This window comes from Patagioenas fasciata, chromosome 1 (assembly GCF_037038585.1).
Source record: "Patagioenas fasciata isolate bPatFas1 chromosome 1, bPatFas1.hap1, whole genome shotgun sequence".
In the NCBI taxonomy this organism is placed as follows: domain Eukaryota; kingdom Metazoa; phylum Chordata; class Aves; order Columbiformes; family Columbidae; genus Patagioenas; species Patagioenas fasciata.
This window is the reverse complement of record NC_092520.1, coordinates 140801062-140818534: the sequence shown is the minus strand read 5'-3', so window position 1 is coordinate 140818534 and position 17473 is coordinate 140801062. Positions and strand designations below refer to the sequence as shown.

Genomic DNA, 17473 nt, shown 5'->3' with positions numbered 1-17473 from the left:
AAATCCTTACAGGTCTGTGTTTGTAGTTTCGAGTCACAAAGTCGAATACTTGAAGTTGGGAAATACCAGGCCAGCCATTTACTCCTGTAATCCTGGTTTGGGGGGCACCTTATGCCTCTATCATGTAGAAGAGACAAGTGCCCAGCTGTCTGACTGAACTGACATACGTCAGATGGTTTGAGGCTAATTTTTCCATCCTAAATAAGATCCCTTTTAATGTAGTTCTTTAACTATCTCTAAATTTACATTTATTTAAAAAGGTGTGGTATTATTAACTGTTCAGCTGTCATTGGTGTGATGTGGCATGAGGAAGGTTTTCAGTAGACAATGAAAGGCAGTTCCTAGAAGGTTCTCCTTGTTTTGCTGCAGATGAAGTGACTCGTGATTATGCACATGGGGAGACAGATCGCTTGATCAGGAAGTGTGTTTTGTTACCGTGGGTGCCTAATGAAGTGTTGGATGTCAACTGTTTTACGCCAGAGCCATCAGATGAGCATTACCAGGTATAATTTTAACAAATCTCTTATCTCCTTTTAAAAAGAGGTGATGTGTAAAAACATTGCAAGAATTCCAGTTTTGTTCCTTTTTAGGCTTAAAAGAAAGCATTTTGAGATAAGAAATGGCTTACACATAATATTTAACTGTTTAAAACCTGAAGCAACACAAACTGTTTCTAATACATTACTGCAGTATTGTATAACTCATTTTATAAGCATGCTACAAAGTACTTCATGTGAGGTACCCACCTTCCAGTTAGATATTTGAGACCTTGTCTGATAGGTTTACTAATTGGAATTATGATTGTAGCACTTTTGGTCAGTCTTGTATTAGAGAAAGATTTATTTTAGTATTCTAGGAATGGTCATATTTTTCAACCTGACCACTCATTTAATGTCATGGTTTAGAACCATTAAGTGTTAGAGCAGAGATGTCTTTAATTTGATGGCACTGTTATAAAGTATTAATCTGTTTTGTTTTGAGCTCTCAATTCTGCTAAAGGTTTGTGGTATTTTAAGGATGTGAAATTATTTTCATTTATAATCTCCTTTTCATGAACCAGATCTACATGAGGTTTGTTTTTTGGTTTTTTTTAAATTAAAAAAAAAAAAAAAGAGGAACCTGACACCTATGAGGACACTGTACTGGCCACTAACAGCATTCAAAGTGTCGCTTCTAAAGATTAATCTATACCCCAACTATATATTTCTTATGATAGAGGATAGGCAGAAAATGCTGGATCCAACTTGTTATTAACAATATATAGTCAGAAATGAAGTTTCTGCCAAAGAAAGGTATACATTCAAAATAGTTAGGCTGTCTTGTAACCCAAGTCAGATTGGTTGATGGGGATTTTGCATTTTTGGAAGAGGAATAGACATATTTTGCGTTTATAGATGAGGAACGGTAATGCACTGAAGGTCATGTATTACAGGTGTTCTCTTGGCAAAAGTGCCTGGATCTCAGATAAGGCAATTTTTTTGCATGGGTTTTAATTCTCTTTTGGGATAGTCAGTCAAGTTGAAGAACTGTGTGTGGCAAATGGGCAAACAGTGTCCTCCTTTACTACCCTACCTTAAAAACATCTTCTCAGAACATCCTTTTTTTCTTTACTGTGTCTCTGCCACTCAGCTGTTGAGAAGATACGACAGCAAAACATTGATGCCAGAACCAACGAGCAGAGCTATCTTAAATCTGCAGCTAAACATTCTAGAGTAAAAGTCTTAACTGGTGACAGACCAGTGAAGAATAGCTTAGGGCATAGCACATCCTTAAACACCAAAAGTGAGATGGCTAGGAAGAGATGCAGTGTTGCTGATACTTCCAGTTTCCCTATTTCACATAAGCAGGACTGCATGTGCAAAAAAGTGCAGAAAACTTCTACAGCATTAATGTGTGAGCCAGCAGTTCTGCAGGGAAATAAAATTGTGTGAAAATATTTCTAAATGTTTATGCAAGTCATACAATTTAAAAATAATTTGTTGCTATCACTGTATAATTTCTGCAACTGCTTTAATACTATGTGCAAATAATAATTTGTTGTTAAATGAGCTGTGTTGTTGGTTTAAGGATGTTGTCTTTCTTATTGTAATTTTATTTTAAATAAACCCGAAGGCTTCAATGTTCTATTTAAAAAAATCACAGAGTTGTTACAGCAACATTGCAACTTGACTTTTAGCTGTTTTTTCTTCTGTTACCTAATTCTGGTGTCCAATACAGACCACAAAGGCTGTAACTTAAGTGGTACTATGGGTAGTGATGGGGCAGTGATTGCAGAAACCAGTGTCGGCGGAGGCAGCTTCTAGTGAAGTGTCTGGGATGAAAGAAGTATCTCCTGGAGGGACTGAAGTAGTTGCTGTTCTGCAACAGCTCCCTGTGTTCAAGTTGCAGAAAAGATAGTAATAAATCCTCTGGTACTGTTCTGAAAAGTGTAGTTTCTCCTCTTAAAAATACAGGCTTCCTTCCTATTTCTTAGGTGACTGCAAGAATCATTTTGTATTTGTACTGTCCAATCTATTTTAGAAGATGATGTCTAAGATCTTTGATTACAGTTGTGGTTTTGTTTATGCTTTCCAGTTACATATGATTGTACTCTCTCTAACAGCTTTAAAGGTAAAGATGTATGTCTATGGCTGGGCAGACATTTCACCACTGCAACTTATGAGGACAGCTGGCAACAGCTGGAACTCAGCTGTTACAGAACAGCAGCTACTTTAGTTTCTCAAGATGCATTTCTCCCATCCCAGAGTTTCTGTGAGCTACTTCCTTTGGCAGGGTATCAGCAGTGATCCAAATTTACATTTCCTTTTACCAGTCAGAGATGGTGTAAGATGGAGTGATATTTTTCAAGCGTGTTTACTGCTGAAGACTGCAAAAAAGCCTTTTGCTCATTTTTACAGGACCAGAATTTGGTTTCAGCCTCCTATAATTTTTTTTATCTGTAATAAAATATTATGGTTAAATAGTCAATCTTCCATTTTGTTGGAAATACAGTATCTTTGTCTTACTGCGTATGATCATCTCTGATTTGATATTTGTTTAATGCATAAGAGAAACAGGAATTTCTTAGGGTGCTTTGACAGTGTTTATAAGCCCTGGTCTTGAAGCCATATTTCTTGTTCTTTTTTTACTAATAGCTTTTTACCTCTGATTCCCTTCTGCCTCTGCTCTTGTACTTTTTTTTTTTTTTCCTGAGCAGCATGTTATACAACATATTGCTCAAAATGCAGCTTTGGTGGAATTCACTTGCATCAAAGACAACAGGCAAATGAGACAGGCAAATGGACTGTCGTTTTTATGATGACTATAAATGCGCATGTGCATATGTGTTTAAATATTCACATGGAGATAAGGAATTGCAGAAAATCATCTGCAAAGGTTTGCAATTTGAGAAAACTTCAGCAGGCTAAATTGCAACAAGCTCTTGCTACTAAAACCCTTGGATGAACATTGAGTCATACAGAAGATTTTACCTGTAAATTCTCCTTAAAGATTACGTTTCTTTTCAATCACTTACTTTGTCAGCTTGATTATGCACACTTTAAAAATTCATTTTGGTCTAAGCTTCTGTTCATATCTGCTGAATATTGTGGAGTTTGACTTAAGGCTGCCCATTTATTCTGTGTAATCGTAATTTTTTGTGGGTTTTGTTTTTTAGGCTATTTTAGCAGAAAACAAGGAGAAACTGCCTATAACAATTGACCCACCAGTTTATGACAAAGACAAAGTTTTCAAGTAAGTATCTGCAAACAGTGCTTTGTTACCAAGTGTAATAATTGCAGTGTGCTGAGGCTGAACAACCTTTTCCAGCTTTAAACAACAGAGTAAAGTTGAAGGTGTGTTTATAGTTTGCCATTTACCTAAGATTCTGACTTACTGGTTGTTCCTGTTGGGTCCTTCAGAGTAGATGGATTGTCACCTATGGAATTTCTAAAACTAAATTTAGATTTATTTATTTATTTATCAAGTGCCACCCTTCTGGGTGAAAGTTGCATAATGTAACACTTTTCACTAAGGAATATAACCAAAATGTGTAAGAGAGGCTAACGACTTCCGTATTACAGCATGTATGTCCATAGGGGTACATGTGCTTCTCTGCACTGTGTGTATGTAACTGACTATTTCAAAATTTAGAACCTGGGACGGATTCTTAGTCATCCTGTTTCCAAGTAGAGCTAAGAGTGGGAAGATAAATGTTTAACCTGTATCCTGAAAAGCAGGGGAGCAAGCACGTGTAGTTTGGTATAGCTAAATTATAGATTCAAGTAGGTCTGGTAGCATTAATAGTAACTGCTGCCCTAGGGAGATTTTTCTTCTATCCAGCTGTGCTGATTGCTGGCTTGAAAAAAAAAAAAAAAGTGGATAAAAGAACTGAATATTTCAAAGACACAGTTTCCAGCTTTTTGGGCTTGATCATCTCTTTTTCTCTAGATCGTCTCTTTCATTATTCTCTTCAGATATATCAGTCATTATGTAAAGACGCCCAGAAAGCTGTTATGAGATGACAACTCTTGATTGGTCTTGTCAGCTCTGTGCTTTGGGAGTTGATTCTCATAACTGCTTGACTTCAAATGCTTTGAGTAAGTTAAGTAGCATGTAACATGTATTACCTTACTTGCACAGTCCCACTGAACCATATCTTCTTTAATCCTGGACTTTATAGCATCCCTATTAGGACTTCTGTATAACAAGGGGGACAAAAAATCATTCAGAAAGTATGGTTAACTGGCTTTATTAGTTCAGTGTGTCATTGATATTGGAATGAAAGGTCCGGAATAGGTTGGCTAATACCACAGTTTTGCAGTGTGGAGGCTCTGTCATCCATCAAACTTAGAATGGGACTTGGTGCGTTCCTTATCTGTCTGTATTTTTATGTGTATATGTGGATGTGTATAATCAGAGTAGACATTGCAATGTGTACCAACCTATTAAATTAAAAATAAGGGGATAACCTTAGAATCAATCACCCAGTAGTTGTCATGTACCTGCCCTTATAGTCTGTGTCCTTCAATGCAGAGGTCTGAATTTTCAAATGTAAGCATTATTACTGGATATACTAAAGTACCTAAGGAAATCTGACCAGTAAACTCAGTGATAGGTGTTGGTTGTGAAAAATATTGATTTTACATATTGTTTCTATGAAACCTTCATTCTTGAAATTAAATCATCTGCCTTCCAGACCTTTTGACTGTCCCAAGACTTTTATGGTAAGAGTATTGCATATAGAATGGATTGAGTAACTTAAAAACTTGCAATGAGTGAAATGGCCGTACTTTCCCTCTAGACTGAACCTCAGTCAGTGTATTTCAGTGGCCTTCCTGCACTTAGCAAAGGTAGATTGAGCTCCCCTGTTTCCTTCTGTGCTGCATTTTTGTGTTCTATAAGCAAGTCTTAATACACATAATCCAGAAGGCTCTGGCATGTGAATTTCCTAGCAAGACTTAAAGATTAAGAAAGCAGACTTCGTATTGTTAGAGTAGCACCTCTGTGAAATCGTGTATAGCTGTAAGCTACTAAACAACAAAGGTGTTTCTAATAGTCTCTGATAACTATATATTCTAGAATATACCACTGTCTTCTGTGCATTTATGAAGGCAGCTCAGTGTTCTAGTGGGACATTTTTGAAAGAGAAGTTAGTTTGTTAGGAACTGTGTTTCTTTAATACTTAACTGGTGGAAAAAGAGTACCAGAATAATTCTTTAAACCTGCTATTTGGAGTGGCTGAATGCAGGTCACTTCTTGTATTTCTGTGTGATTTAGAGCTTATGTAGAGCATTTAAGTGAATTAACACTGGGCAGGAATTGATTTTTGGACATGCAAGAGGAGGTGACCCACCTCTAAGCTGAATCCCCAATTTGTTTAAAGAACACCTAGCTGTTCATCTGAGAAAAGTAACTGGTGTCCAGCCAGCAGTGAGAGTTTATTACTAAATGATGTATTTGGAAACATGGAATAACAAGGGGGGAGGGAACCTCTGACTGATTAAATGATGTCTAGGAAATGATGTGGAGTAAGACTTTTTGGGAGTTATTAGATGTTGCCAGGCTCTCCAGGTGTCCTTCCATGCTGTGTAGGGCCAAATGCCTTGGCCTCAGGCCCTTGTTACAGCAGCATTTTTCATACAGTTGCCTCTTTCTGACTGGAATAAGGGAGTTTGCCACAGGGATTATGTTTTTGCTTGGCCTTAAGCACTGATTAATCCATTTTAATACCTTAGGTTATAGTTCAGCTCCACTGTTGGCTGAAAGAATTGTTGTGAGAACCATCAGTTGATGAAACAGGTCTCAAAGGTGTTTGCTGTAGCTGCAACTGGAGGGGAGTGAAGCCTCACTCTTCTGGCTTCCAAAGATTCCCTGTGGAGTTACTTCCACTAATTTCAGTAAAACCTTTTTTTTAAACTTCACCTGTAAATGCATTCCAGGTCTCTGGTAGTTTATATGCAAAGGAGTCCTATCTGTGACTTTTCATAGCTCCAGTGTAACACTGATTTTGAAACAAGGTATCACTTCTGTCCTGGAGAAGGCAACTGTAATCGGACTGTTTTTGCGGTTAACTAACCAAATAATTCTACAGCTTTAGCCCAACTCTAACGATGGCTGCACTGCAAATACATAACATTATACAAGTTTTATCCAACCACATGGCTTTTCAGAATGAGTGTACCAGACTCTATACTTGCCTGTGTTATTTTTACCATTTTTACTGAGCTGGAAACCAGACACTGCTCACATAGCCTAGAGTGGAAGCTGGAAGTCCTGAAGGCCAGCATACCAGCACTCTATCACAACAAAAAGGTGCAATATGTTGGGAAAAAATATTTCCATACTATGCTAAAGGGGCTTTATCACAAGAAGGGGAGAAAAACTCTCAAACTCCTATTGCTGTTCCCATTTATTGAGTGGATTTAACAAACAGTAGGTGTCCATTGTGTAGATCAGATGATCCTCTTTCTGCTAAGACCTATTACCTGGGTGTGCAGCTACACAGAATGAGTGACTGTGGGATGAAAACGTGTATTGTAGGGTGTGTTTGTAAGGGACTGACCTGGGACTGTATGAGCAACTTAAATTCTAGTATTTCTTGTGCTGTGTTTGTTCTTGTGTGTATTTATGTGAGGATGTTGGATGCTTTGAGACTCTGATACAGCATTATAAGGCCTTTTATCTTCAGCTCACCACTTTGACTTCATTTTGCTTCAGCAAGGACTAAAAGTTGCTCCAAACGAGTGGATATTTGGATAACTTCAATATCAAATGGGTTTGGTGGAACTTTTACTGGGTCCTGTATCAAATTTGGCATTGTACTTTCCCCTACTGTGCATACTTGCAAGAAGAAGCCAAACCATGTATTGCAGAAAGAAATGCTAGCGGGGCTGTACGAACATAATAACTTTGCTCTGTTGCAACAGTGGGGAAAGATTGGCAACTTCTTTCAACAGGGATGCCAAGCTGACTCTCTTCATCTACAGTGAAGTCAGCTCTCTTAGTCTTGGGCTCCAGCATAAATAGTCTAACCATTGTAGGATGTCACGCATGGAGCTATGCAAAACATTTTACATTCGGTTCTTTTTAAAGAATATATTTCCCCCTGTGATGGGCTATTTTCATTGTTTCAGAGAAGTCTGTCTCGGGGGAATATATCTTCCAACTGTTTAGGAGCAGAGGTGAAAGTTACGCAACTGATGAGAATAGGTCTCGAGAGGAAGAAGAATATAGTGGATTCTCATGGAAAATATTAGTGATCACTTAGTCCATTTAAATGTTCCCTTACCATGAGAACTGTTTTCTATGGCAGTCTTGGTTTTTGAGTCATTGTGCCGAATTCTGAATTAAGTGACCTCGCTTTAAGCTGTAAAATCATCAAAATAACCTATATTGCTATCTGCTTATTTTTAGCATGTCAGATAGCCAAGGTACTGGTTTTATTTAAAAGGGGAATTTCCAAAGATCTGCAAGATCTTCCCTCATTCTTGGTTATGTTCTGCAGTGTGTATCAGGTTTGGGTTGGGCTAGAGTATTGTTTTTTCTTTTCAAAAGGGTTGGGAGGGGGTTTATATTAAACCTCGAAGTTGTGTGTGCTTCCTGCACAATGGTAATGTGCTTACTTTCATATGTTTTGATTGTTTGGAAATGTCTATTTGTACAAAGTTCTGAAAATAGTCTTCTGAAGTTACTGAGTTAAACTGACAAGATTTCCTATGAATTTCTTTCTTGTGAATGACAAAATCTTTAGGGCTTTTCCAGGCCTTTACAAGGTCTGTCTCAGGGGCTTTTCATGTGGAACAGTGAATTCATGTTAGTGCTTCTGTTGAAGACTTAGCCACTGTCTTCTGAATTGTTATTTTTGTGGAAGTTGTAGGAGTTAAACTGTTCTTGAGATTTGTGTCTCAAAATGTGATCTTTTTAATCTGCCCCACTTCAATTTAAAACTTTTTTGTGGGTTAAGAAGAGATTGTTGCAGATAGTGTGTATTGGTATTGTAGGAAACCAAGCTTAAAACTTCTTTCTGTTCAAGCAAGAGCTGATCAGTTTCAGAAACTGAACTCACATTTTTCTTCATACGCCTTTTTTTTTTCCCTAGGGTTTTCACAGACATTCAGCAAGTCCTCAACAACTTGACACATCCCCGTTTTGTATTCACGGACAACGAGGGAGAAGCAGACATCCTCTATAACTTCTCACACTTCAAAGATTATAGGTTGCAATTCCTCTGATAATATAAATTCTTTTGTTACTGTAAAAACTGTTTCCCAAAGGCCTCCCTGACCTTCCTCCTTCACCCAACTATTTCTCTGTTTTTTAGGAAGCTAAGTGAGGAAAGACCTGAGGTAATGCTGAATCAGTTCCCTTGTGAGGCCCTCCTGACTGTCAAAGACTGCCTGGCATCCATCTCTAGACGAGCTGGAGGACCAGATGGGCCAAGATGGTTGCCTCGTACTTTTAACCTCCAAACAGAATTGCCTCAGTTCATCAGCTACTTTCAGCAGCGTGACAGAAGGTACCTCATGTTTCCACTTCCTTACATTTTAAGCTTTCTTCATCCCACTTTCCTCAAAGATCAGTAGCCTACATTTTGGGGTTGGCAGCTGTTACCACCACAGGTTTGTTCTTGCTGTGTTTATGTTCAAGTGAATTTTACCCAGAAAGTGTGAGCTTTTTAGATGTTTTCTTTAACATAAGAGTAGTTAAGCGATGCATTTTGAAACACAGACGCTTTGCCATGATTTGAATATGGATTTGAAGCTGTTGCTTTTTGTCTAGTCAGGATCTTGCCTCTAATATTTAAGATATACAAAGAATCAAAATGCATTTGCAATAAATTGCTGAGTTTATTTCCCAGGGGACCAATAGCAGTTGTTCTTGCACTTAAGCCAGAGCAGAAAATATTTAAAGTACTTGGGTTCTGTAAGGTTGTGAAAGTAAAATGAGTTTTAGTGCTAGCCTAAAGCAGTTGTGGAACTTTAAGGTTTTAAATCCACACTCCTGCTGGTTCAGCTGCCTTGGAGTGGATGGAAACAAATATTTTCTTTTGGTAAGAGAAAGAGACCATTAGGTACTGCTAGTGGAATAACCTCTTAGGCCTGGCATGGAGTTTTCTGGTTTAAACGTTGCTTCTTTGGTGATGCTTGCTTATGGTGCCACCTGCCAGGCATTTCATTTGGCTGTTCTGCCCTATATGTAGCCTGTTATTGACTGGCATGGCCAGGAGAGAGCGCTCCTTCAATGTATCCTTAGCGCTTGTGTTTTTAATACCAAGGACTGACATAAATGCAATGTGTATGCAGAGGATGGGAAGCAGAGGATAGGAACTTTCAAATAAATAAACAAAACAGACCCTCTTAAGGTAACACGAACAACATCAGCTCTGTTGATGCTGTTTTTCCTGAATCTGAAGAAGTTTCTCAGACTGAGGAAAGGGAGACATCAGGTGTCACCCTGACCTTACTCAGAAAGATGCATTGAAAGATCAGCATGTTCCCTGTTTTCCTCAAAGATATTTCAAAGAATTTTGCTCCTTGAGGTGACTAGTTACTAGAAAGTGAGGAGATGGTGGTGTGCTTTCAATTTCTTGCAATATGATGTGTTCAGATATTGTGCGATTTCTTCTCAAACACATATGTTATGGTGTCTTTTAATATGAGTCATTTGGAGATGTTATTAAGGAATCAACTTAGAAAATTTCACAATACCTTGCCAGAATGTTCTTGAACTCCTGGCAGAATGATTTTTGCACTGTGATCTGTGCGTGTTCATGATGTTGCTGCTCTGTTGATGGGTGATTTCTCCCATTTTGGAAGAGTTGGATGCAGGATAAAGAAATAGTAAGAGCATGCTAGGCCCTAACTGAAAAGATGAGTGAAAACTATCACTGACTTTTCTCCCTTTACACCTAAGGCTTACTGCTCCCAGCTGTCAGTCCTTAGTCCTTGCACTGTAGTTCACAGCTTTGTATAATAACATGTTTATTCAGGGGAGTACTTAGATCAGTTCAAGTGGATGTTCAGAAAAATGAATGAGGTGGATACTTAACATGTGTTGGCTTTTCCCTCTTTCTCTCTCTCTTTCAGAGGAGAAGACAATCACTGGATATGCAAACCATGGAACTTGGCCAGGAGCCTGGATACCCACATCACCAACAACCTGAACAATATCATCAGGCATAGGGAAAGCACCCCAAAGGTTAGAAAGTGTGGTTTTGAATGTGATTTGAAAAGAAAAGAGCTGAAAAAACTGCTTCATAGAAGGAGGTCTAAAAATTCAAATAAGGGAAATTATTTCCTTCAAAATTAATTTACTGGCGATAAGCATACAGTTTCAGTGAATTCAGAATTGATTGAGATTCAAACTGGTCAGCTTCATTTGCTGCAGTGATGAAATCAAAGAGCCTGGTGTTTTCTTGTTTAAAAAATAAAACTTGCCCTGACAGTGATGAATACTGCAGTGTAGTGCTGCTTTAATGCTAATCCCCAGACTGGCAGATGAACACACATTAGCGATAGTTAGTGTTGGTCATAAATTCTGTAACATTATTCCTTTGGTTCCCTGGTTGATCGTTATTGCTGATCCACAGCTCTGCTCAGTGGCACAAAGTACCATCTTTTCCAGCAATAGATGAATTGTGGAGCTTTTTATAGGGAGTCTGCAGCATGCAGTCATACGTCAGAGTGTCACTTCAGCTTTATTTCTGTTAGTGTGTGGACTGCATGTATTTTTTTGTAATACAGAAATGCACAATTGCTTTGCATTTCGAGTTCAAAATAACAAGGTCACCGAAATTATAAATGAAATTTTGTGGTTTGGTGGTTTTGTTTTTGTTTTGTTTGGTTGGTTTGGTTTTTGGTTTTGTTTGTTTGTTTGTTTTTAATGGGTACATTTTGGCTTCCCACTTCCCCCACCCTGATGTCAGAGTTTGATAAAAGGTACTTATTTGTATAACAACGTTGTGTATTCATGCACCTTTCTAAAGAAAAGCTGAATTGCACACAAGAATACCTTAACTCATCATCAAGATCCAGTGACACTTTTTCGTTTCAGTTGAACTATATTTACTCGGTTTTTGCTTTGTTGTAGGTGGTATGCAAATATATTGAGAATCCAGTCTTGTTTCACCGAGAAGATGTGGGGATGGTTAAGTTTGACATCCGTTATGTTGTGTTGCTGCGGTCCATAAAACCACTCAAGCTGTATGTCTATGATGTATTCTGGCTGCGCTTTTCAAATCGGTAATTACTTTGTCCTCATTAGTGTGGAGGAACTTAGAACTAAATCTGATAGCTTGAAAACTGAAGGAATTGTTTTATTCCTTAGGGCATTTTCACTTGATGACTTGGATGACTATGAGAAGCATTTCACAGTCATGAATTATGCTCCTGGTGTAACATTAAAACAGGTAAGAAAACAGTCCAAAACGTTCCCGTGCCTTTCCCTTGTTAGAAAGTCTTCCAGTGCTGCCTTTGTTGCCTATTTCACATCCTCTTAAACAAGCAGTCAGTGTGTTGAATGTGCCCTAAGCAAATATTTTCCTAGGTTCTTCCTCCTTTGAACACCTAATCATCTGTGATTATGTAAGGTAATACAAACCTACATCCTGAATATAACCCACATTGATAGAGATTGGTAAAAGAATTATTAAAATGGCAGTGTGATCTTCTATAAAAAGAAATACTGGAACAAGGAAGGTGTTCAGGACCTGTTTAATTCCCATTCCCTACCTGGACTTCTATGAATGGCAAAAGATATTTGATGTTCCGTTCTCTTGTCATCTGATTGCGTGGTCATTCCGAACCAAAACAGTCTTTGATGTTGCTGAACTGTTTTAGGTACACTGTGAAGAATTTATTCCTCTGTTTGAAAAACAATATCCTGAATATCCTTGGACAACAGTACAAGTAAGTCAGCAATTCATCTCCATGTAAATGTTCATGGATCTTTTTTTACTCAGCAAGCTAGCTTTTCCAAAAGTGTTGTGGGTTTTTGTTTTGTTTTTCTCCTACGACACACTTTATGTGTGTAAGTTCCACAATGGACAATAGATGTTAATCCTTACTTTAGAAACATTTATGAACTTAGCATAATTCCCTCTCAAACGTTTTGTTGTTAGCATTTGAGAATTTTATCTCATGGTTACACTGAGAATTCTTTATATTTGGCTTAGTAATAAGGCCAGTCCTGACTGCCCTTATGATCCTGGGAGCAGGATCTTTTTTCTTGCAAGTTCCATCTTTTTTGGATAAGGTTGCCAATAATCTAAACCTATGTTTGTGAAGATTTAGTATTTCATGCAAAAAGACAGGGAAGTCTGTAATATAAAGTGTGCTGATCACTACACATATTGTTCACGTGACTCTGGAAAAGTTGTTTTCAAAGCCTTTACTACTCTCTTTTCAGTAGAATTTTGACTCTGATTCTGAGAAGTTGAACCAGTGAGGTATTCAGGCTTTTGCTTCCTTTGTTCCAAACAGCTTCACAAGATAAGGAGCTGTCAGAACAAGTAGGAGACTGAAGTAAATAGGAAATTACAGAATATAGCAGTCTTAGTGAAACGGCGTCATAGGTTTTGATTTATTTGTTTTAAGCAGAGCTGTCTATAGATCTCCCTGCGCACTTCCAGGTTAGCTTGCTCTGCAGTGCACTGGGGCTCACTCATGAGATAAGGATGTACCCAGCTGTGCCCAAGTGGCTGATAGAAACAAGCACTGCCCTTGCTCTGGGGTTGTTGTGCTTTAAGGGTTACGCTGCCAGATTGGGTGGTGCAAAGACTGTGTTGTTACACTGTCACATGTTTAAAAGAAAACAAGTTAGGCTCATCTTTTCTCTTTTCTTAAAGACCCCTCCACCACCAGAATATCGTCTCTGAGCTAGTGAGTTAGACCCCTTGTTTGTCAAACTAAATCTTTCTTTTTAGACTGCAATGCAGAACTTCCAGCTGCTGCCCCAGCTTCTCTGTGTTAGCAAGCTGGCAAGAGGCCTGTCCCTGGTCATTGCATTGATGACTTTCCCCAAGAAAATAGATGGTTACCTAAGACTAGGGCATCTTCTATCTGCAAAGAGAAGGCTCCCGATACTGTAGTTCCATAAAACATGCAGAAAGGCAGATGAGGGCCTTCTCTTTTTTCCCCTGGTAATTCATGCTTGAGAGAAAAAGCTGAATATGAAGAGATGGTTCAAAAACATGCACAAAACTGAATTGTTTCATTCTTCCGTGTTTATCAGGAGCTAGAATATGCAGAATGAACAGTAGCTGAGCATTTATATGTGCATATGCTTTCAAAAGTGAATAAATTACCCAAATGTGGGTTCATGTTTGTAAATTAATTTATATTTGCTTTAACTAGAACCTCATATCCAATCAGTGATACTCAGAGTATGACAAGTTTTGCAGGATTAGATTTAAAATATCTGGGAGAGACTACAAGAGGTAAAAAGAGAGATGTTAAAATAGGTACTGTAAGGTACCCAAAGTACTACTGCATGCAGAATCAGAATAGGAGGCGTTACACCATTTTTTCCTTTGCAGAATGAATGGTTCACTGCAGTATAAACTCAGTGCTCAAATTCACGCCTGTGTGCTCTTTCTGTTTTATTGCACTTTCATGTCAGATGTCTGATTGTTTCTCAAAATACGAATGTAGTGTGTTCTTCAAATCTCTATATCCCCACCACCCTTTTTAGAGGGGTGTAAGTAGGTAGACTTTTTTTTCATTGCAGAACAAAACAAAATGAAGCCTAGAAGTCAACTTAATAGGCAGCAAAAAGTCAGAACTTCACAACTGTACTCCTGATGTTCACAGAACTCTCCTGGGTTTTCTTTTTTCCCTCTTCTACACAAGTATAGTACCATACATAATGCCTGAGAAGGGGGTTAATTCTAATATTAATTTATACATACTCTTTGAAAAGCTGTATGAAAGAAGTTATTTAAAACATGTTTTTTGCTTCTGCAGAACCTCACTTCTCATTCAGAGACCTTTTTCTGTTATTAGGCAAATATTTTTAAGGCATTTGCTGAATTGTTCCAAGTTGCTTCAGCTAAACCTGCACCTCTTGGCATCTGTGATTATCCGTCATCAAGAGCCATATATGCCATTGACTTGATGCTTAAATGGGACACCAGCAGAGATGGTGAGAACCTGCTTTCTTTGAATGTTGATTTATTTATAATCTTGGACCTTTTCAGAGATTTATTTATTCTGTCTGAACTCTTGCTGTTTTTCAAGCAGTGTGAGCTGTGTACTCCGTGCCTCCCGCTGACATCAAGCATACCTGGAGTTGCAGATCTGTGGGTTTAACATCTGCCATGCTGGTTAACATGGATGTTGGGGAAGCTGTTAACTGTGCTTGACTGAGTCCTTGCTTCCCCTGTGCTGCTGCTACTGCTATTCTCTGTGTTTAAAAACAAACAAACAAAAAAACAACACACATGCACACCAAAAAAAAAAAAAAAAATCAAACAAACCCAAAACACACCACACACCACACACACACACACAAACAACCCCTTCTGTACAGCAATCTAATCACTCTGACAACACTAAGTTTTCTTTCCCATTTATGGTGAGAGAATTTGTCTCTTTCCGAAGACCTTAAAGAGACATCATAGTGTCTGTGGCTTTAGAGCTTGGACTAGTGTCTTCAATGCATTTATTTATTAAAGCAGGGAAGTGACCACGTTCACCATTTCAGTGCTGTTGGTGTCCTCAGGACCATCACTCAGTTGTTGCCAAGTCTCTGCAAGAACACGTATGTGAGGCTGCTTCATGTTAGTGCCACAGCATGCCTAACTACCTGGAGGCTGGCTTCCAGTTATTTGTGGTGGACTGGTAGCAAAGCTTGCTAAACAGGGTGAATTCTTTATTATCTTTATACCAGGAGGACTCAAAAATATGTCTGGGTTGGGTACGCTTAGAGAATGTATCTTGTAGGTGGAAAAGAGGCAGAGGCATCAACACAAAAAGGACTACTAGGGCATATTCAACAGACCTGAGCGTACTCTTGAGATGTTGTCATCCCCAAGACACAGGAGAAATTAAGAGCTTGTTCCCAGGTTTTCCAGAGGAGTAATTAAGTGTTTTATGTTGGGTGAGTGCCCCTAGCCCACTCCTGCATTGGGTGATTCTGCACATATTGAATCACTTTCAGGGAGAGTGATGATTGAGAAACAGGAGGCGTAAAATTGAGTCCTGTTCATATCAAGTGGAGCAAGCATTTGAATTTGGCTCTGCTACATCCACATTTGAATGCTTTTTCACCTGTCCCAGAGTTGTCTTAAATTGGAGAAGCAAAGCAACTTGGTAATGCTGCTTGCTTGAGGAAAACTGTTGTTGTAGAAGGACCAACCTGACATTACGGCCCTGGCTGAACATGAGCTGTGCAGGTCCCTTGGCTTTTGAAGATGGGGGCATGGGTGTGAAAGTCATGGCTGTGATGCTACAGGCCGCCTATGGACAAATAGGTTAGTTGTTTCTGTGCAGAGCAGAGTATGATTTATTACATTTCAGAAGCTTGTATCCTCACAATCTTAACACCAGACAGGAAAAAAAATATTTTGTTTCTCTTTGCACGGAATGTATTTGATTCTGAATTGTACTGATGAAGTTTCAAAAGAAAACTAAACCTCCTGACTTCCTTCTAGGAGTGGCATGAAGCAGCAGGTGGGAGTGGCTGAAATGTAAAGGAACAGGACTGCTAGAACTAGAAAGGTAGATACCTAAAGAGCTTTAAGACACAAAGATTTGTACTGAAACGTGAAAGGAGAAGCAAGAGTGTTTTGGAAGATGCTTCAGACTGTCAAGCAAGACAGCTGTATCAGGGCAATCCTATTAAATTCCTGCAAATTCTCCTTCTAAATGAGGCGTTAGATTAGCACAGTGATTGCAGAATTTGTTGAATAATTGTCCTCTGGATAATGATGGTACAACAGATGTCCCTCAAAAAACCTCAAACCCACTGAAATAAAAGCACCTACCTTGGATCATAAGAGATGGCTTTTTCCAGTGATTTTCTATAATCTCTGACTTAAAGACAGCTTGTGATTCAGGTTCTCTATAGAGCTTATATTAAGAGGCAATGTTTTTGTTCCTTTTTACAGGGAAAAGAATTATGCAGCCTCAGATCCTGGAGGTGAATTTCAATCCTGACTGTGACAGAGCCTGCAAGTACCACCCTACCTTTTTTAATGATATCTTCAGCACCCTATTTCTGGATGAAACAGACAGCTGCCATGTGACTTGCATTGTTTAGCAAGAGGAGGCTTGACTGTATTAATTTCCTTCCCAGATATGCTTAACAGCAAGATTTATATTTCAGTTCTATGAGCTGCTGATGCAACTATTTTCCTGTACTGGTAAGCCAGGAAAAAAAAAGTCATTTCAAAAGAATATGCATATACCGTATACTGTATTGATAATCTTTTTGTCTGCGTTTTCCTTGTCTTGCTTAGTTCCATGAATCATCAGTTTGTGTTGACCAAATATCTTGTTTATTGAATATGGGAGACCTCAAAAATAGGACAGTAACTGGAGCAATTGACTTGTTTCTCAGGTCGCCTGATTGCTTGCTTGCTGGGAGACACTGCACAAGTTCCTCATGTCAACATTAAAACTATAATTTACTGAATCATGTTGGAGTTCATAGATCTTTCTTATCTATCCCTCTGTTATGCAAAGATGTAAAATGTTCTGATGAGAAAATAATATTTCAGTGCAGTGAACTACTAGGGTAATGAGATGAAAGATCTGGTGGCTCTTTCCATTTTTCTTATTTAAAAAAAGGTAAACAAACCCCACAACATTTAGGAACCCTGTACTGCTGGCCATCATCCTCAGCCTGCGTCCCTAAAGAAATTCTTTGTGAGAAGTGGTCAGGCAGGAAGTAAAAAGGATGCGGTGTCCAGCGCAGCACAGGAATGCAGAAGCCCAAAGGAATTAAGGGGATCTGGGAAACTCTGCTAGAAGCCCAAGCAGTCTTTGGACTTCAA

At 38.7% G+C, this 17473-nt stretch overlaps 1 protein-coding gene across 2 annotated transcripts in view; it reads left to right on the top strand.

The window, feature by feature from the left end:
- TTLL12 (tubulin tyrosine ligase like 12) overlaps window positions 1–17112 on the top strand; it is a 28054-nt gene extending 10942 nt beyond the window's left edge. The window contains exons 5-14 of one of the 2 annotated variants that reach the window (XM_065844623.2): window positions 370–503; window positions 3656–3732; window positions 8579–8695; window positions 8801–8995; window positions 10566–10677; window positions 11569–11720; window positions 11806–11887; window positions 12318–12386; window positions 14481–14619; window positions 16586–17112. In XM_065844623.2, coding sequence (XP_065700695.1) covers window positions 370–503; window positions 3656–3732; window positions 8579–8695; window positions 8801–8995; window positions 10566–10677; window positions 11569–11720; window positions 11806–11887; window positions 12318–12386; window positions 14481–14619; window positions 16586–16737 — 1229 coding nt within the window. In that variant the 3' untranslated portion in view covers window positions 16738–17112. Of the gene's footprint in view, window positions 1–369; window positions 504–3655; window positions 3733–8578; window positions 8696–8800; window positions 8996–10565; window positions 10678–11568; window positions 11721–11805; window positions 11888–12317; window positions 12387–14480; window positions 14620–16129 lie in introns of both variants that reach the window. The other variant, XM_071816369.1, reaches the window with a different exon arrangement.
- The last annotated feature ends 361 nt before the right edge of the window (window positions 17113–17473 follow it).